Below are 21,277 nucleotides of genomic sequence, written 5' to 3'. Positions count from 1 at the left end.
TAAACAGTTACCAGTCCCCCTGCCTTTTTGGAAGAAGCATCACATCTAATGGTTGTGATGGCCTCTTCCTATGATTTTCTATTCAATAAATCTAACTCTTTATTGCAAGAGGATCTGAGTAAAGATTTCTTGCTACAAATACATGGGGCCCTGATTAGACCTCACCTGAGTGGGTGCTGAAAAGAGAGATACATACTGTGGAAGGACTTCAGTGAAAACTCACAAGGCTGTGATGGCAGGGTGTCCCATGAGGAGTGACTGTAGGCTAGAGTTTTAGTATTGAGAGTTCAAGAGAATTAGAGTGACTTCACTGAGTCATGCAAAGTTCTTAGAGGCTCAACAGTATAAATGCAGAGAGGCTGTTTCCCTGACAGGAGTCTGGAACTGGGAGCTGTTAGTTCGCAGATGAGAGAGGGGTAAGTTATAGTACTGAAATTAGGAGAGGGACCCTCACTCAGGTTGTGGAATCTTTGGAATTAACTATCTCAAAGTGCTGTGGAGGGCTGCTCATTGATTGCATTTAAAACAGATGTATAAATTCCTGGATATTAGATGAGTGAGGGATAGAGCAGGGAAATGGTGAAGAGGATCAGTCATCATCCTTTTGAATAGCAGAGCAGGTTTAAGGGGCTGAATGGCCTACTTGTGCTCCTGTGCTCTTACACTGTCAGATATTTATTTAACTGCCCATAAATATGCCAGTACTGTTGTGGTACAAGCCCTATAACTGTGTCCACCATTTGTGGTACTGAGGTGTTTACTCTCTGGAGAAAGAAATTTTCTCCCCCAAAATTCCTTGCTGGATTTTTCCTTAGTTCCCACAACTAAGCAACTGTGATCTTTGCTTTGAAACCTGTGGAATATCACTTCCCACTCTGATAATTGTTGTTATTTCTTCATTTAAGGCCACTTTGCTCTGTCTTCTACTGCCTGTCCCCTAACTTCACATGCCCTGACCATGGCCTTGAATGTATAGTGCAGTTACTTATTAAAAGATTCTTGGAAATCCAGTTCTTTTGCATCCAGTGCCCTACGTTTGCATATCACTTGAATTGCAAATAATTCACTAAGATGGATCTAACTAATTTTTATGCTGATGAATTATAAATAATTCCAGTTTTGTGATGATTTTTTTGAATAAACTTTTTGCCATTTTTCTAATACCATGATAATTTGATAGATGGGGACCTATGCAGACAGGTTTTCTGCTTGCCTTTTAGTTTTCCTGGTACCTTCAGTGCCTACATTGAGCTAAGAGGGGGATCGAAGAGTACTGGAATCAAGGGCATAGACCTTTCAAAGAGCCAGCACAGTGGTGATAGATGAATGGCCATCCGATATATAAAATGTAACGAATTGAAGGAGGAAAAAGAGCACAAGCTTTTTGTATCTGTGTCAATACCTGTCTGGTCTGTGATACAAGATGCTGGGCTTTGTGATAGCAGCTTTGGCTTGTAGACCCTGGGGGATAAGTGGTAGAAGATTTGAGCTTTCTGGGCCAGTCTGGCGGTTAGGTTCATACATTTCCAGTAACGGACTGCTCCTTCACACCTCCCCACAGGATTGTGATGTCGGTGAATGACAAATGGCATTACTGCCACAACTCGGACGTGCTGGTGGGATCTCGGGCAATGCGGGATCGACACCTGCGCTTACTAGGATATACCGTTTTGCAGGTATGGTGCATCACTTCATGAAGCCTTTGAGCTGCAGAGATTTTTGGCACAGGAGGAGGACATTTGGCCTATCATAGCTGTGCTGGCTCTTTTTTTTTGGAAGTAATACCAAATGAATCCTGCTCCCCTGCTCCATCCATATTGATCCTGGACTAATCCCACTATTGAGAGTAGTATGGATTTCTCATGGCTCATTTCCCTTCTCGCACTGTCACAGAGGACAGAGACTGGTCCTTTTACCCACGCAGCCTCACTGGCCATCTTCACTAATCCTGTTCCCCAGCACTTGGCCTGTCGCCTTCTGTGCCTCAGCATTTCAAGTCTTTGTCAAGATACATCTCAGATTTTAAGAGCCTCTGCCTCCATCACCCCTTCAGGCTGTGTGTTTCAGATTGTAACCTGTCAGGTCAAAACAGAGAGATTCTTCCTCTGTTCTGTAAACAACCTACTTTATCTTAAAGTCTGTGTGCGCTGTCTGGTCTTGGACATCTCAGATGTGGGGGAAATTACTGCTGTTTACTCCATCTACTCATCTTATAATTTTGTATGTCTCTGTCAGGAGCCTTTCAGCTTTTTCCTTACCAAGGAAAATAAATCCCATCTCTCCACTATCTCCTCATAGCTGAAACACTGTGGCAACTGGAACTGTGCACAATCTTGCTGCTGTAGCCCAGCCAAGTGTTTTCTACAGTTGACGTACATCTTCCCTGGTCTTGTATTCCCTGTCCCAGTGAATGAAGCAAGAATCTTATACACCACTTTCACCACCCTATCTACCTGTGCTGCTGCCTTGAGGGATCTTTGGACTTTACACTGAGGTCCCTCTGTCCCTCAATACTCTCTAGAGCCCATTGTGTTTTTCACACAGAGGGTTGGTGGTTATCTGGAATGAGCTACCGGGGGTTAGAGGCAGATTCAACATTTAAGCAAATTTTTGCAGGTGTTTGGAGAGGAATGGAGTAGAGAGTTGTGAGCCCAATGAAGGTAAATGAAATTAGTATGGATAGAAGTTGTGGTCAGTCAGGAGAGGGAGTGAAAGGACCAGTTTCTCTGCCTTATGATACTAAGATCTCTGATTCTCTCTGTGCATCCTTCCTTACACATCTTCCCAAAGTGCAAACAGCTTGCACATTTGTTCCCTCGTGGCACTGCTCTTCCTTTGGTTCTTGTTTTATTTGCAAATTACTTGGGAATTTTCCTTCTCATCTGGATGGAGCAGTTCCGTTCTGAGGACAGACCAGAGAGGTTCGCTCTGTTCTCCCTAAAGCAGAGGAGGTTAGAGGGGGACATGATTATGGTCAATAAAATTATGAAGAAAATAGGGCAGACTACAGGAAACTTTATCCTGTATCAGAGGTAGATAAACTAGAGGGCATAGATGTAGGATAAAGGGGAAGAGATTTAGAAGAGATCTAAAGGGGGCTTTCTTCATCAGAATCAGGTTTATTATCACTGGCATGTGTCGTGAAATTCATTAACTTAGCAGCAGTAGTTCAATGCAATACATCATATAGAAGAAAATCAATTAATCCTCTATATGTATGTTGAATAGATTAAAAATCATGCAAAAACAGAAATAATATAGATTTAAAAACTGAGGCAGTGTTCATGGGTTGAATGTCCATTTAGGAATCAGATGGCAGAGGGGAATTAGCTGTTCCTGAATAAATGAGTGTGTGCTTTCATGCTTCTGTACCTCCTACCTGATGGTAACAGTGAGAGAAAGTCATGCCCTGGGTGCTGGTGGTCCTTAATAATGGACGCTGCCTTTCTGAGACACCACTCCTTGAAGATGTCCTGGGTACTTTGTAGGCTAGTACCCAAGATGGAGCCGACTAAATTTACAACCCTCTGCAGCTTCTTTTGGTCCTGTGCAGTAGTCTGTCTGTCTGTCTGTCTGTCTGTCTGTCTCTCTCTCTCTCTCTCTCTCACTCTCTCACTCTCTCACTCTCTCACTCTCTCACTCTCTCTCTCTCTCTCTCTCCCCCCTCTCTCTCTCTCTCTCTCTCTCACTCACTCACTCTCTCTCCCTCTCTCTCTTCCCCCCCCACCCCCATTAACAGACAGTGATGCAGCCTGTCAGAATGCTCTCCACAGTATATCAGTAAATGTTTTTGAGTGTTTTTGTTGACATACCAAATCTCTTCAACTACTAATGAAATATAGTCACTGTCTTGCCTTCTTTATAGCTGCATCAATATGTTGGGACCAGGTTAGGTCCTCAGAGATCTTGAAACTGCCCACTCTCTCCATTTCTGATCCCTCTATGAGGATTGGTATGTGTACCTTCGTCTTGCTCTTCTGAAGTCCAGAATCAACTCTTCCATCTTACTGATGTTGAGTGTATGGTTGTTGCTGTGACACCACTCGACCAGTTTGGCATATCTGGCTCCTGTACACCCTCTTGTCTCCATCCGAGATTCTACCAGCAATGGGTGAATCTTCAGCAAATTTATAGATGGTATTTGAGCTATTCCTAGCCACACAGTCATGGGTGTAGAGAGAGTAGAGCAGTGGGCTACACACCTCTGAGGTGCACCAGTGTTCAGTAGTCAGCAAGGAGACGATATTGTCACCAATCTGCACAGACTGTAGTCTTCGGTTAGGAAGTCGAGGATCCAATTGCAGAGGGAGATACAGAGACCCAGGTTCTGTAACTTATCAATCAGGATTGTGGGAATGATGGTATTAAATGCTGAGCTATAGTCGATGAACAGCATCCTGACCAGAGAAGAAGATATCTGGAACACTGCTGGAGAGACTGGTGGACCCAGAGTCAACTGAAAGCATTGAAGAAGTATCCAGATGAGGACTTGAACTGATTAGGCATGAAGAGCTTTTAGCCAGGTGATGTAACTAAGGCAGAAGAGTGCCTCGGGAAAAGGAGATGGCAAATGGTGAGGAGGGGGTGAGTGGGGGGCAGTACCAGAAGTTTGAGAAATCAAATTGAACATTGATATCTCAAACTTCTAGTCATGCCCCCCACCCCTTCACCATTTCCCATCCCTTTTTCCCTCTCTCACCATATCTACTTGCCCGCCCATCGCCTCCCTATGGTGCTTCTCTCTTCCTTCCTCCCCCTGCACTTTCTCCTTTCTTCCATGGCCTTCTGTCTCTTTCACCAATCAACTTCCCTCCTCTTTACCTCATCGCTTCCCCTCTGGGTTTCAGCTACCATCTGGTGTTTCTCTCTCTCTCTCCCTTTACTCCACCTTTTAAATCTACTCCTCAGCATTTTTTTCTCCAGTCTTGCTGAAGGGTTTCAGCCTGAAACATCAGCTACTTTTATCCATAGATGCAGCCTGGTCTGCTGAATTCCTCCAGCATTTTGTGTGCATTTAGGTAAGATGCTTTCTATGGTGCATTGATTAAAATTGGTGAGAGGCAAAGAAGGCATGCCAAATTTCATTAACCTCCTGGGAAGTTCGAGCAATGATGGGTTTTTATTTTGGCAAGTCCCTTAATACGTTCTGAGTAGATGTTTGATGAACACCTGTTATAAATTTGGAGGAATCCCAGACCACCTTTACCCACCCTCCCCTGAAGCACTGGGTGAAGTCTTGAGCCCAGTCAAGTTCTGGTCTCAGGAGACATGAAGTCGGTGGAGCAACAGCAGTTTCCAAGGTCAGGATCTAAGTTATGGGCTGTTCAACCTGGTAGAGAGGAATTTGCTAGATGATCTCAAGGAAAGGTTGATTGTGTGGTATTGGTAAAGAAGACTGAAAATTACTTTAAATGAAAGATTGATAATAGAACAAGAAACTGTAGTTAATTGATCATGTAAGGATTGATGTCATAAATTCCTGGAGAGAGTCAGTTGGCTCAAGTTTGCTGGACATGTGGGCAACAAATGAGGCAATAATTTAACAGTTAGATGCTGAAACAGGGAGAGACTGGACAGCATGATGGATTGTTTGCTACTCCCCATCTATCAGCAAATTAGGAAGAATTTGAGCAGTAGCCATGTAAATCACCAAGTAAGAGTCTTAAATCATTTCACGGGAGCCTAATAAACAAATTTTGACACTGAGCTGCCTATGAGGGCATTCAAAAAAATGCTGATTTAGAGGTAGGTTACACAGGCTCTTCAACCCAACTCACTCATGCAGACCAAGCTGCCTTTCCTGGACTAGTCCCATTTGTCTGCATTTGGTCCTTTACTCTCTAAACCTTTCATATCATGAACATCTTTTAAACATTGTAATTGTTCCTGCCTTGAATGTTTCATCTGGCAGTTTGTTCCATATACCCATCACACTGTGTGTGGAAAATCTCAAACCCCTTTAAATCTTTCCTGTCTAACCTCTGTTCTCTCATTTTGGCCTCCCCTACCCTGAGATAAAAACCTGACCAATCAACTTAGCTGCTCATCTGCATGATTTTATAAATCCTAGGCTCTCTTGCTCCAGAGAATATAGAACAATTACAGGTATGAGCAGAGAAGTGGCAGAAGAAACTTAATTCAGGCTGATGTGAGATTTTGCACTTTCAGAGGTCTGAGGTGAAAGGAAAGTCTACAATTAATGGGAAAGCCCACAACAACATTGAAATTGAACACCATGTTCACTGAAAGGGGCCACTCAAGGAGATAAGGTGGTATACACCATCTTTGCTTTCATTAGTCAGGATGTTGAGTAGAAGAACAAGGAAATCATGTCGCAGCTATATGAAACTTTGGTTAAGCGGTACTTGGAATATTGTGTGCAGTTCTAGTACCTCCATAATAGGAAGGATGTGGAGGTGTTGCAGAGGGATGCTGCTTGGATTGGAGGGTATAAGGAAAGATGGGACAAACTTGGGTTGTTTTCTCTGGAGCTTCAAGGGCTGAAGGAAGACCTGATATCGAAGTTCATAAAGTTATGAGAGGCAAAGAGCAAGTAAACAGTCTTTTTCTCAGGTTGAAATGTCAAGTAATGGAGAACATGCCTTTAATGTGAGAGTGGGAACTTTTAAAGAAAGTGTGGGTCAACCGGTCCACAGCAGATTTCATCACATTGGCTGTTCTCACAACCTTGGAACATCTGGACAGCAAAGATGGATACCTCAGGATGTACTTTATTGATTACAGCTCAGTATCTTACACTATCATCTCCTCAAAACTAATCATTAAACTCTAAGATCTGGGCCTCAATACTCTCTTGTGCAATTGGATCAGGATGACCCCAGTCAGTTTGGATTGGCAAAAACATCTGCACAATCACCATCAACACAGGCGCACCAGAGGGCTGTGTGCTTAGCCCCCTACTCTACTCACTTTACACCTATGGTTTTTTGGCCAAGTACAGCTTCAACGCCATATTCAAGTTTGCTAATGACATCGCTGGTATGTGCCATATCAAAGGTGGTGATGAGTCAGCATACAGGAGGGGGATTGAAAATTTAGCAGCACCCCCTCACTCTATGACCAAAGTTCTGATTGTAGACTTATGGAGATGGAAACCAGAGGTCTATTTGCCGGTACTCATTGAGAATCTGAGGTAGAGAGGGTCAGTAACTTCAAATTCCTGAGTGTCGCTATCTCAGAGGACCTGTCCTAGACCCATCATATAAATGAAATTGTAAAGTAAGCATGACAGCGTCTCCACTTCCTCAGGAGTCTGCGGAGATTTAGCATGTCATCAAAAACCCTGACAAACTTTTATAGATAGGTAGTGGAAAATGTTATGACTGGCTGCATTCCAGCCTTGTCTGGGAACACCGATGTGTTTGAGTGGAAAATCCTACAAAGGGTAGTGGGGTTGGCCCAGTACATTGTGGCTGAAGCCCTCCCAACCATTGGGCTCATCTACATGAAGTGCTGTTGTAGAAGAACAGCATCCATTATCAAAGATCCTTACTATCCAGGCCGTGCTCATTTCTCGTTGCTGCCATCAGATAGAAGGTAGAGGTGCCTCAGAACTCACACCACCAGGTTCAAGAACAGTTACTACCCCTCAACCATCAGACTCTTGAACAAAAGAGGATAACTACACTCATGTATTGAGATGTTCCCACAACCAAAAGAGGATAACTACACTTTAAGGACTATTTATGGTATTTTTTCATGCTCTCATTATTTATTGTTATTTGTTTATATTTGCATTTGCAATTTGTTGTCTTCTGTGCCCTTGCTCTTTCATTGATCCTGTTTACAGTTACTGTTCTATAGATTTTCTGAGTATGCCTGCAGGAAAAAGAATCTCAGGGTTGTATGTGGTGCCATGTGTGTGCTCTGATAATAAATTTTACTTTAAACTTTGGGGCAATTATTTATGGTAGGTGCTGGCTCCCAGGGGTGATGGTGGAAGTAGATACTATAGATGTATTTAAGAGGCTGTTGGATAAACACATGAATATGCGGGAAATGGAGGGAATTGAATCGTGCAGGCAGTAGAGATTAGTTTAATTTGGTGTTGTTTTCAACACAAATATTGTAGGCTGTTCCTGTGCTATGCTGTTCTGTGTTCTAAAAACAGTTCCAGTCTGTGCAGACTCTCCTTGTGACTCAAGCTCTCCAGTCCCGATAATATGTTTGTAAATCTTCCCTGTAACTTCTTTGGCTTAATCACATCCTTCCTGTAGTAGTGCAGAAGTGCAAACAATATTCCAGGTCCAGTCTCACCAACTCTTTGTAGTTGTAACATGACATCCCAACTCTTGTATCAGTGTCTGATGAAGGCAAGCATGCCAAACACCACCTTCACCATCTTGTCTCCCTGTATCGCAATGTTCAGAGAACTGTCAGTTGCACCTCTGGATCTTTCTTCTATAGCACTCTCAGAGCCCCATCATTTACTGTGTAAGCCATGCTCTGGTTTGACTTCCCAAAACACATCATCTCTCATTTGCGCGAGTTAAGTTCCATCAGCCAGTACTCTCCCCAGTTTGGCAGTTAACCTAAATCCTTTTGTAACTTTAGACAGCCTTGTCTCAACGCTACCTGCCCTTCCACCTACCTTCGTCTTCGTATTGTGTGCAAACTTGGCCACAAAGCCATCAATTCCTTCATCCAAGTCATTGTCATACAATGTGAAAGGAAGCAGTCCCAACACGGACCCCTGTGGCACACCACTAGTCACCGACAGCTAACCAGAAAAGGCACACTTTATTTCCAGTCTTTATCTCCTGCCAGTCTGTCAATCTTTTGTCCATTCTACTACTTTTTCTGTAATAGCATGGGCTCTTACTTTGTTTAGCAGCCTCATGTGCAGCACCTTGTTAATGATCTTTTGAAAATCCAAATAAACAACACTGAATGAATCTCTTTAATCTCTCTGCTTGTTATTTCTTCAAAGAATCCCAACAGATTTGTCAGGCAAAAGTTTCTCTTAAGGAAACCATGCGGACTACAGCTTATTTTGTCACGTGCCTCCCAGTATCCTGAAACTGCATCCTTAACAATTAGCTCCAACATCTTCCCACCCACTGAAGTGGTCTTTAATTTCCTTTCTTCAGCCTACCTCCCTTCTTAAAAAGTGAAGTGACATTTGCAATTTTCCAGGCCTTAGGAACCATTCCAGAATTCAGTGATTCTTGAAGTATCCTTACTAATGCTTCCACAATCTCTTCAGCTACCTCTTTCAGAACTGGTCCAGTTGATTTATCTACCTTCAGACTTTTTCAGCTTCCCAAGCATCTTCTCCTTAGTACTTTCAACAACACTCAATTCTTGCATATCTGGCGTTCTGCTAGTGAAAACTGATGCAAAAATACTTATTAAGTTCTTCCATTATTTCTTTATCCCCCATTACTACCTCTGCAGTGTCATTTTCCAGCAGTGCATTATCCACTCTTGCCTCTTTTATTCTTTATATATCTAAAAAATCTTTTTGTATCCCCTTTTATATTATTGGGTAGCTTACCTTCATAGTTCATCTTTTCTCTTTTACAGCTTTTTTAGATGCTTTCTGTTTTTAAAAGCTTCCCAATGCTTTACCTTCCCACTAATGTTTGCTATAATATATGCTCACTCAATGGCTTTTATGCTGTCTTTGACTTCCCTTGTCAGCCACAATTGCCTCATCCACTCTTTTGAATACTTTTTCGTCGCCTCCAACCTAATGGCATGAATATTGATTTCTCCTGGTAAACAAATCTACATCTACCCCCGACCTTCCTTTATATCTCACTCACCTTTTACTTTTTCTCATATGCCTATTACTTTCCCCTTGGGTCCACTCCTTCCCTTTTAATGGTCCACTCTCTCATCATATTCCTCCTCCTCTAGCCCTTGATTGTTCCTCCCAATGGCTTCACCTACCCTCTTTCACCCCCCGCCACCTTTTATGATGGCATCTTCCCTCTTCCTTCTCAGTCTTGAACAAGTCTCAGCCTGAAACATCAACTATTTATTTCTATAGGTGCTGCCTGACCTGCTGAGTTCCTCCAGTATTATTGTGTGTGTGTGTTTTGCTTTATCTTTGGAATGTATCTTTCCTGTGTCTTTCGAATTTCTCCCAGAAACACCAGCTATTGCTGTTCTGCTGTCATCCTGCTAGTGTTCCCTTCCAATCAACTTTGGTCAACTCCTCCCTCATGCCTCTGTAATTCCCTTTACTCCATGCATCTGATTTTAGCATCTCTTTCTCAAACTGCAGGGTCAATTCTATCATATTGTGATCACTGTCTTCTAAGGGTTCCTTTACCTTAAGCTTCCTAATCAAATATGGGTCATTACATGACACCCAATTCAGAATTGCCATTTCTCTAATGGGCTCAAATGCAAGCTGCTCTAAAAAGCCATCTCATAGGCATTCTACAAATTCCTTCCCTTGGGATCCAGCACCAACTGAATTTTCCCAATCTACATTCGTATTAAATCCCCTGTCACTGTTGTAACATTGTCCATTTTACATGACTTTTCTATCCCCCATTTTAATTCATAGCCAACATCCTGGCCACTGTTTGGGGATCTGTATATAACTCCCATCGGGGTCTTTTTATCCTTGCAGTTTCTTAACTCAATCCCACAAGGATTCAACATCTTCCAATCCTATGTCACCTCTTTCTAAGGATTTGATTTCATTTTTTTTTACCGACAAAGCCACCACACCCCTCTGCCTACCTGCTGCCAATCTTTAACTACGCTACAAGATCATCTACTCTATTCAGTCTACTGCGTACATTCAGGTATAACATCTTTCGTCCTGTGTTCATCATTCTTTTTTGATTTTGGCCCTCTGTTACACTGACTACAATTTTGCCCTATCACTCTGGTTCTCATCCCCCTGCAAATTAGTTTAACCCCTCCCCAGCAGCTCAAGCAAACCTGCCCGCAAGGATATTGGTCTTCCCTGGGTTCCAGTCTAACCTGAGTTTTTTTTTGTACAGGTTAACACCTTCCCCAGAAGAGGTCCCAATGATCCAGAAATCTGAAGCACTGCCCCCTACACTTGTTCTGCAACCACACATTCATCTGCCAAATCAACTTATTCTTATCCTCACTGGCATGTGGCATGGACAGCAATCCAGAGATTACTACCCTGGAAGTCCTGCCTAACTCCCTATATTCTCTTCAAAATTCAAAGTAAAATTATTATCAAGCACATATATGTCAGCATGTACAACCCTGACATTAATTTTCTCATGAGCATACTCAATAAATCTTTAGAATAACAACCATAACAGAAACAATGAAAGATGCCCAACTAGGACATTCAACCAGAGTGCAGAAGACAGCAAACTGTGCAAATAGAAAAATAAGACCATAAGACAAAGGAGCAGAAGTAGGCCATTCGGCCCATCGAGTCTGCTCCACTATTTTATCATGAGCTGATCCATTCTCCCATTTAGTCCCACTCCCCCGCCTTCTCACCATAACCTTTGATGCCCTGGCTACTCAGATGCCTGTTAATCCCTGCCTTAAATACACCCAATGACTTGGCCTCCACTGCCACCCGTGGTAACAAATTCCATAGATTCACCACCCTCTGGCTAAAAAGTAGTATTAATAATAATAAATAAGCAATAAATATCGAGAACTCGAAGAGTCTTTGAAACTGTCTTCATTGGTTGTGGGAATATTTTTATGATTGGACAATTGAAGTTGACTGAAGTTCAGTCAGGTTGAGGGGTAGTAACTGTTTCTGAACCTGGCGATGTGAATCCTGAGGGTCCTGTACCACCTTCCTGATGACAGTAGCAAGAAGAGAGCATGTCCAGGTGGTAGGGGCTCCTGATGATGGATGCTGCTCTCCTCTGACAGAGTTTCCTGTAGGTCTGCTCAATGGTTGGGTGGGCTTTACCTGTGATGGACTGGGCTGTATCCACTACTTTTTTTTAGGGTTTTCTGTTCAAGGGCATTGTTGTTTCCATACCAGGCTCCGATGCAGCCAGTAAATATACTCTCCACTACACATCTATCAAAGTTTGTCAGCGTTTTAGGTGTCATGCTGAATCTTCGCAAACTTCTAAGGAAGTAGAGGTGCTGCCGTGCTTTCTTCATAATTGCACTCGCATGCTGGGCCCATGACAGGTCCTCCAAAATAACATCAAGAAATTTAAAGTTGCTGACCCTCTCCACTTCTGACCCTCTGATCAGGACTGGCTCATGGGACTCTGGTTTCCTTCTCTTGAGTCAATAATCAGCTCCTTGGTCTTGCTGACATTGAGTCATAGGTTATTGTTATGACACAACTCAGCCAGATTTTCACTCTTCTTCCTCCAGGATGATTCATCCCCACCTTTGATTTGGCCAACGGCAGTGGTGTCGTCAGCAAACTTGAGTATGGCATTGGAGCTGTGCTTAGCCACATGGTCATAAGTGTGAAGTCTTCCTCCCTTTTTCTACCTATGTCATTGGTACGAATATGTACCATGACTTCCAGCTGTTCACTTCTCTGTAGACTGCTATGGATCTGATCTGAGACGTCCCTGACCCTGGCATCTGGGTGGCAACATACCATCTGGGTGTCTCTTTCACTTCCACAGAATCCACTTTCTGCTCCTCTAATTATGGAATCCTGTCACCACTGCACTGCTCTTCTTCCCCTTTCCCTTTTGAGCCACAGAGCCAGACTCAGTGCCAGAGTTGCTGTAGCTTTCCCCTAGAAGGTCATCTGCTCCAAGAACATCTGAAGCGTTATACATATTATTGAAGGAAATGGCCATAGGGGTACTCTGTAGTGGCTGCCTATTCCCTTTCCCTCTCCTGACAGTCACCCTGGGACCCACTTACTGCAATTTAGGGGTGACTACCTCCCTGTAGCTCCTATCTATCACCTCCTCAGTCTCCCTGATGACTACATCTGCACGAAGTGCATCAAGCTGTAGCTCCACTTCCTTAACAGTCTATAAGGAGCCGCAGCTCAATGCACGTCATGCAGATTTAGTTACCTGGGAGTCTGGAAGTCTTCCAAAATTTCCCATTGTCAAGTTGGAGAGGGCACAGAAGAGATTTATGAGGATGCCACATGGACTAGAGGGCCTGATTTATAGGGAGAGGTTGGCCATTGTAGGGTGCAGAAGAATGAGGAGGTGACCTCAGAAGTTTATAAAATCATAAAGGGAGTGGATAATTTTCGGATGGTCATATTCTTCTTCAGGCCTGAGGAGTCCAAAGGAAAGGCCACATATACAAGGCAAGAGGAGAGAGATTTAAATGGGATCGGAGAAGTAACTTGTTAAACAAAGGGTAGTGGTTATCCAGGGGAAGAGGTTGAGGTGGGTATAACTGCACATTTAAGACTGATTCATGGAGGGGAGGGCTTGGAGAGATATGGGCTGAACATAGGCAATGAAACAAGCAGAGTGGATGCTGTGGTCAGCACCAACAAGTTGAATTAAAAGGCCTTTTTCCGTGCTCTATTACTGTATGACTCTTGGGCGACATGTTTCAGGCTGTATGGAAACATCTCTCCTTTGGATCTTTCCCAATTTAAACCTCTGCCCCTGGGTTTCTTCGACCCCAATGCTAAAGAGAAGAGAACTTTCTTCTGTTTAGACATCACAACCATTTCAACCACTGGGAGAAAGCAGGGAGCAGAAGTGGTTGGATTATTCTTACACTGACCTGATACAAACTTCACTCAATAGTGTGCTCCTTTGTGTGGGAGCACCTCTGAGAGTCTGTATTATAAATAAAAGTGGAGAATAACTAAGGAAAGAAAATGGCTCATTTGGGACTGACCAGCTGACCTTTGGGATGTGGCAGGAACCTGGAGCACCACAGCAAACAAGCTTCTGCCTCCATCACCTAACCTATACAGCTCATGATCTTTTGAGGTTGCTCCTCAGCTCCTTCCACTCCAGTGGAAACAATTCCAACCAGTCTGTGTATCAGTAGTCCTGATCTCCTGCTATGTATCCTACTCTTGGGCTTCTGAACTGTCCCATCTTCCATCCAATGAAGGAAACCTGCTGCACGCAGCAGCTCTGGGAAGGTTATGGACATATCTTAACATTTTCTTACGCCAACTATAAAGAGAGCACGAGATTGGAGCTCACAGGGAAAAGATGCTGTCACAGGTGGATTGTATACAACTAAAGAGACAGTACTCGGGCTCAGAACAGAACCAGGGTCTCTAGTGCTGTGGGACTGCTGCGCCACTGTGTCCACAACTGACACTGTCTGGGCGGTGTTGGGGCAGGGAGGGACTGCATACAGGTCTCTGACCCTGTGTCTCTGCTCTTCCTTTACAGCTGCCTTACCATGAGCTGGAAAAGCTGAATGGGATCGAGGAAGTTAAACAGTATTTACAAAAGAGACTCCTGGACGTGCAGTTATGACGATCAAAGACTAGATACTTTTGTACCTCCTCCCGTTTGTACTTGGAGAGTCGGCAGTGGCCTCCGCTGGCAATCAGACCTCGGCAGTTTGTAGCGCCGATCCTGTTGGAAATTCTGGAATTGCTCCAATTATTTCTTTCTCCCTTCCCTTTTTCCTTTGAAGTGTAGCAAGTGTGTCTCCTGGTTTTACTGTTTTTATTTGCTTTTTGTGTGTTCACATGCTAACTACTGCCAGATGTCTTGCACCATCTCTGGAGACGGTAGACTGTAAGCAATGAGCTACTGGATATTTTCACAGGAAGTTTCACAAAAGGTCAGTCTTTGTGGAGTTTGAACGGAGTGTTCACTAGCCCTTGTGGAGTGGATACCAACCACCCCATCGTTGGCCTCTCACCACCTTCCAAAGTCAAAGGAAGTGAGGGGTTTGGGTCTCCCTTTCTCAGACTGAGGGGGAAGCACAGGCGGGGACCCCCAGACAAACCATGGGTAAATTAAACTGTTCTCAATGCTCCAACTCCCCCAACAGACAGCCCAAGGCCTCTATAGTGAGAGGCTCTCCCTTGCACCCCAGACCTGGCTGGCAGGGGTAGAGAGCAGCACTGAGCAGTGATGTGGGTACCTCTGCTCCGACTTGTGTCGTTGGCCACTGGGCTTTGCAAGATCAAATGGTCACAGACCCACATAGAGAAGGCCAACTTTTATTAACTAACAGGTGGGGCTGAAGCACCTCGGGGAATAGTGCTCCCACAGTGTCAATGGAGAGGGATTTCCAAGATTTGGACCCACTGGTGACTTTACGGTGTAGCTATTTGCCTGTACTCCCAATCAGCACAGGGCCAGTGAGGAAGGGGGCTGCTGTTGAAAGAGCCCTGGGGTGTTGCTTTGGTGTGTGTTGTGTGTGTGTTCACTACCACCATCGAGGGCCAGAGGTGCAGGGAGTGTTTCTTAAGGCTGCTAGCTGTGAGGAGGCAAATGAGCTCAACCTCACAGGCCTGCCTGCCCACTGCATTCACTTTAACCACTCTTTACTTTTGCATGATGTAAAATTAATTTAACCATTTGAGGATTTTATACAGTATGATTCTTTGTGGGGGGTTAGTGAAAAGGGTTTCCTATCACTATCCCATTGGAGATTTCCAACTACTCTGTGAAGCGGGGTAGGATAGGAGTGGCCATAGTTCTCTTTGGTTGAGGGACTGAGGACACTGTTGACTATTCATAGTCAGGTGAGGAGAGAGGGGAAGCAGTGAAGAGCTGTCCCCCACCTGCTGGTAATTGTGAGAGTTGAATTAATTGCACAGTCCTTGAAGTGGGTTCATCTCGCTGGGCGTGTTTGACTGTAGTTCAATGGTAATTGTCTGTTAGTGTGTGGGTTGTAGGTAGATGGTGTGCAGAATGCAAGTCTTTAATCCCAGCTGGGTGGGAATGTGGGATTGATGAAGAGAAGGGGCAGAGGTTTAGTATTTTAAATTTGGTTAGGTTTTGAATGGTGGGTTTGGGGGTCGATGGGATTGTGGGTTTAATATGTGAATGAATGAGGAATTGCTGAAATTCTAACACGTCCATCAGCATCAGGGTGGTGTGTATGTTGAGGTCAAATAGGATTTTTTAATAATCTTCGTGTGTTTGTAGGGTTGCTACGAGGTTGGGGTGTGGTGCTGGATCTGTTTACCATGAGCTGGAGTCCCAAACACTTTCAAATCTACCATGGCTGTAGCAGTCCAAGGGGGAGTTTTGGAAGGGATTATAAAATACCTGGGAATAAATAAAAAAAACAAGGGAAATCCTCTCACTTTGTCTGTCTTATATCATTGCAACATTTCTTGGTATTTTGAATATTCTGGTCTGTGCAGAGTGGATTGGTGAGGGTGGCCTTCATTTTGGCATGGGAGGGTATGACTTAATTGTCTCAGTTGTCCTGAGAGCACTGGGGGTTATTGGCACATATGGAACGTTGTCACCTTCTGGCCAGGATAGAGTGTGCCTTGGTCAAGGAGACTGTTTTCTTTCACTGAATACCGTTATATTTTATTTTTTTTCTGTGATTCTTTCAGGGTCAGCTTGCAGATTTCCCAGAGCAACACACAACCTGCTGGATGAGCTGTCAATATTCCTTTTCTCACCCCTGCCAGAGGCTGTTTAGTCTGCTGAGTTCTTCCAGCAGGTTGTTTGTTGCTGTAGATTCCAACACCTGCCATCTTTTGTGTCTACAGATTCCCAGAATTTAGTTTTATCTCATCCCTGGTGGAATTTCTGTCCAAGACCTTGGAGTTACTAGAGACATGAAGCCTCTGTCTCTATAATGCAGTGAGAGGTTTACTCAGAGCAACCACCACTGTCACTGGCATGTGGTGCCAACGTCCCACTCTCACACCATAGGTAGTGAAGTGTCTTCATCCATCGGCAGCATCATTCAACCTAGGATGATAAGAGACAGCATACACAAAATGCTGGAATTACTCAGCGGGCCAAGCAGCATCTATGGAAAAGAGTAAACAGTTGACATTTTGGGCCGAGACAGCGACTCTTTTCCACAGGCCTGCTGAGTTCCTCCAGCTTTTGTATGTTGCTTTGTATTTCTAGCATCTGCAGATTTTCTCGTGATTGTGACAGAGAGACAGGTCTGGTCCCATGTACTGATTTAACCTTTAACATAATCATCACTAGATTCCCCAGCACTCAACTCTTTGGGGCAGTTTTTTAAAAATTAGTTCATGAAATATAGAAAATTGGTTTATTATGCTTTGTAACTCCAAAATCTAATCAAAAGAAAAACACAGGAGCCCAGGTAAACTTGTCTATTTCATTTTTATTTTAGTGGGGCGTACATATGAGGCGGTGGCGTTATAACGTATACCATTCACATACTTTTACATGTAATCGATGATGAATTATATAAACAGCAAAGATTGCTTAATCGAACAATATATTTACAATATTACTGAAATATTAAATACACAACACTCCTCCTTGCTTAGCTATAAACTCCAGCTCAATAAAGAATGCATATAGAAACATAGAAAATAGGTGCAGGAGTAGGCCATTCGGCCCTTCGAGCCTGCACCGCCATTTATTACGATCATGGCTGATCATCCAACTCAGAACCCAGCCTTCCCTCCATACCCCCTGACCCCTGTAGCCACAAGGGCCATATCTAACTTCCTTTTAAACATAGCTAATGAACTGGCCTCAACAGTTTGCTGTGGCAGAGAATTCCACAGATTCACCACTCTCTGTGTGAAGAAGTTTTTCCTAATCTCGGTCCTAAAAGGCTTCCCCTCTATCCTCAAACTGTGACCCCTCGTTCTGGACCTCCCCAACATCGGGAACAATCTTCCCGCATCTAGCCTGTCCAATCCCTTTAGGATCTTATACGTTTCAATCAGATCCCCCCTCAATCTTCTAAATTCCAACGAGTACAAGCCCAGTTCATCCAGTCTTTCTTCATATGAAAGACCTGCCATCCCAGGAATCAATCTGGTGAACCTTCTTTGTACTCCCTCTATGGCAAAGATGTCTTTCCTCAGATTAGGGGACCAAAACTGCACACAATACTCCAGGTGTGGTCTCACCAAGGCCTTGTACAACTGCAGTAGTACCTCCCTGCTCCTGTACTCGAATCCTCTCGCTATAAATGCCAGTATACTATATAATACATGACTGTATAGACATCCACAACATAGTAAATTTTAAATTGTCCCTTCAAGCCTAAAGATTTAATTGCAGTGGAGGATTTCTTACTCTTGTGGGATAACATCTTTCCCGAGCCAGGGTGGGGGAGGATGTGCCACTGCTTGGCAGGAGAGATGTGATTGTGAAACAATCTCAGGTTCTGGGGTCTCCTCCATGATGGTTGCAGGAGTTGACTCTGAGACTGCAGGAAGTGGTTCTGACAGCTCTGGACATCTTTCTTCTCAAACAATTGACTCTGCTCTCCTCAACTGATCGATGTGTCACCTCCAGATGACATCAGGTGCAATCTCCACTGTATAGGAGAGAAGTCCAATTCTGCCCCTAATCTTTCCAAGAACCTACCTTGATCACCTTTGTTATCCCTCGCCAGGACCACTTGTGTAGGAGTGAAACATCAAACCACCTTGAGTCCTCAGTTTGTCTTAGCTGTTTGTTCTGCAATCACCTTCTGAGATTGGGTTTGAGGAGATCCAAGTGTGATTGCAAGAGATGACCTAGGAACAGCATAGCTGGTGACTTGTTATTTGTGGAGTGTGCTGCATTGCGATATGCAAGGAGGAATAGCGTGCTTCTGGTTCTGTGCTAGTGTAGTATTTGTGCTGACGTTGCACGCAGTGCATTCTTTAGAGTCTGGACCAACCTTTCTGCCAAGCCATTTGTAGCTGGGTTGTTATGGTGCGGATGTAATACATCTTATTGCATTCATTTTCAGGAATTCAGGAGTTTATTATTCATTGTGCATGTTTTGCCCATATTGGTCCTCCCGACAATTGTCTCTGACTTAACAGGGTTATCTTCCATCTGCCATTTTACCAACTGATCAATATTTTCCTGTAACCAAAAACTGTTCTTGCTATCTACATACTACCATTTTTTGTGCAATCTGCAAATTTACTAATCACACAATATCTAAGTCTTTAATCTTTACCCAAGGAGTAAAGGTCCCACTACGGATGCCTGTGGTATACCACTAGTCACAGGCTTCGAATCACAACTCCTTTCTGTCATCAAGCCAGTTTTAGATCCACTCCCCTTGCTTTTTGTTATCTCTTCAAAAAATTAATTTGAATTGTTCAGCCAGGATCTCCTACTAACAAAAACCTGCTGATCATCATAATCTGAACCAGAACTGGATTCAGAATTATTATCACTGACATTTATGGCATGAGATTTGTTGTTTTATGGCAACAATACAGTGTAAAGATATTAAAATAAAATAATTTTAAAAAATAAATAGTGCAAAAAAAGGATTAACAAGGTAACATTCGTGTTTCATGGACCATTCAGAAATCTGATAGCAGAGGGGAAGAAACTTTCTGAATTATTGAGTGTGGGTCTTCATGCTCCAATGCCTCCTCCCCAGTGGTATTAACAAGAAGAGCATATTCTAACACTCCAAAGTGCTTCCCTATTCACAATTCATCATATCTGCCATTTCACTCATTTCACACTGACCCATGTAAAAACTTCCCATCAGTTGGTTGTAAATCTACCTGCAAGTAGCAGGTCCTCATTCTACTTTGCCAAGATCTCTCATGATATTGAAATCTGCTACACCAGATTCAGATGTTAATTTTTGGACATCCTTATCTTTTACAAAGCTTCTTTGAAACTTATAGTTATTGTCACCATCTCTGAAATGCTCTCCCACTGACATTGTAACCTCTGCCCAAGTGCATTGCTAATGATTAGGTCCAGTCCCATTCCTTCTCCAGCAGCACACAGCTACACGTTGATTAGAAATCTTGCCTGTATGCACTTTAAAAATTCCACATTCCCACAAAGATGGTCCTGAATAGTCCTTGGGAAATCGACATCTTCTGGCACTTTACCAAAGTACTCTATGATTTGTCTAATACCTGCTCTTCTCTTTTATGTTTATTGTTCGACTTCCAGTATAACCACTGCACAGCGATGGCTTTCTTTTTGTTCTATGTACAACATAGAAGAGTGCTGCACGGGAACAGGCCCTTTGGCCCATGATGTTGTGCAGAACTAATTAAACTAGTATTTAATTGCCAAGCTAAACTAATCCATCCTGCCTGCACAATGTCCACGTTCCTCCATTCTCTGCATATTCACTTGCCTATTGAAGAGACTCTTAAGTGCCTCTATCATCTTTGCCTCCACCTCTTAATTGGACCAGGACAGGGCTGTTTGCTTTGCTTATCCCGACTCAATTAGTTTCTTTTCAGTATTTGATTTCACCAGCCCTCACTGCACTTCTACTCCTGTACACTAATCCCCTGCTAGACGAGTTTCAACCCTCTATAATGCCATTGGGAATCCTTTCTATAAGGATGTTGGTCCTTTTTCAGTCCAGATGCAATCTCTCTGCCTTGTTTAGGTTCCAATTTCCTTGAGTGATCAGAGTGATAGAACATAGAAAACCTGCAGTACAATACAGGCCCTTCGGCCCATGTTGCTCTGCCGAACATATACTTCCTTTAGAAATTACCTCGGGTTACCCATAGCCCTCTATTTTTCTAAGCTGCATGTACCTATCCAGGAGTCTCTTAAAAGACCCTATCGTATCCGCCTCCACCACCGTCACTGGCAGCCCATTCCATGCACTCACCACTCTCTGCGTGAAAAAACTTACCCCTGACATCTCCTCTGTACCTTCTTCCAAGCACCTTAGAATTGTGCCCTCTCGTGTTTGCCATTTCAGCCCTGGGAAAAAGCCTCTGACTAGCCACACAATCAATGCCTCTCATCATCTTATACATCTCTATCAGGTCACCACTCATCTTCCGTCGCTCCAAGGAGAAAAGGCTGAGTTCACTCAACCTATTCTCATAAGGCATGCTCCCCAATCCAGGCAACATCCTTGTAAATCTCCTCTGCACCCTTTCTATGGTTTCCACATTCATCCTGTAGTGAGGTGACCAGTACTGACCAGGTATAGCTGCAACGTTACCTCTCGGCTCCTAAACTCAATCCTGCGATTGATGAAGGCCAATGCACTGTATGCCTTCTTAACCACAGAGCCTTACCATTAATACTATATTCTGCGATCATATTTGACCTACCAAAATGAACTACCTCACACTTATCTGGGTTGAACTCCATCTGCCACTTCTCAGCCCAGTTTTGCATCCTAGCAATGTCCTGCTGTAACCTCTGACAGTCCTCCACGCTATCCACAACACACCCAACCTTTGTTTCATCAGCAAATTTACTAACCCATCCCTCCACTTCCT

The 21,277-nt window shown here is 43.6% G+C and overlaps 2 protein-coding genes across 3 annotated transcripts in view; one reads left to right on the top strand and one right to left on the bottom strand.

Moving 5' to 3' along the window:
* The window catches only part of fastk (Fas-activated serine/threonine kinase), an 80,151-nt gene extending 62,414 nt beyond the window's left edge, over positions 1-17,737 (top strand). Inside the window, exons 9-10 of one of the 2 annotated variants that reach the window (XM_063061126.1) lie at positions 1,562-1,676; positions 14,295-17,731. In XM_063061126.1, the coding sequence (XP_062917196.1) occupies positions 1,562-1,676; positions 14,295-14,381 (202 nt within the window). In that variant the 3' untranslated portion in view covers positions 14,382-17,731. Of the gene's footprint in view, positions 1-1,561; positions 1,677-14,294 lie in introns of both variants that reach the window. The other variant, XM_063061136.1, reaches the window with a different exon arrangement.
* LOC134353164 (nucleolar transcription factor 1-like) overlaps positions 1-21,277 on the bottom strand; it is a 125,724-nt gene that overhangs the window by 13,513 nt on the left and 90,934 nt on the right. The window lies entirely within an intron of this gene.

The sequence above is a fragment of the Mobula hypostoma genome, chromosome 1 (assembly GCF_963921235.1).
Source record: "Mobula hypostoma chromosome 1, sMobHyp1.1, whole genome shotgun sequence".
NCBI lineage: Eukaryota > Metazoa > Chordata > Chondrichthyes > Myliobatiformes > Myliobatidae > Mobula > Mobula hypostoma.
Note: the sequence above shows the minus strand (reverse complement) of the source record. Positions and strands in the feature narration are given on the sequence as shown.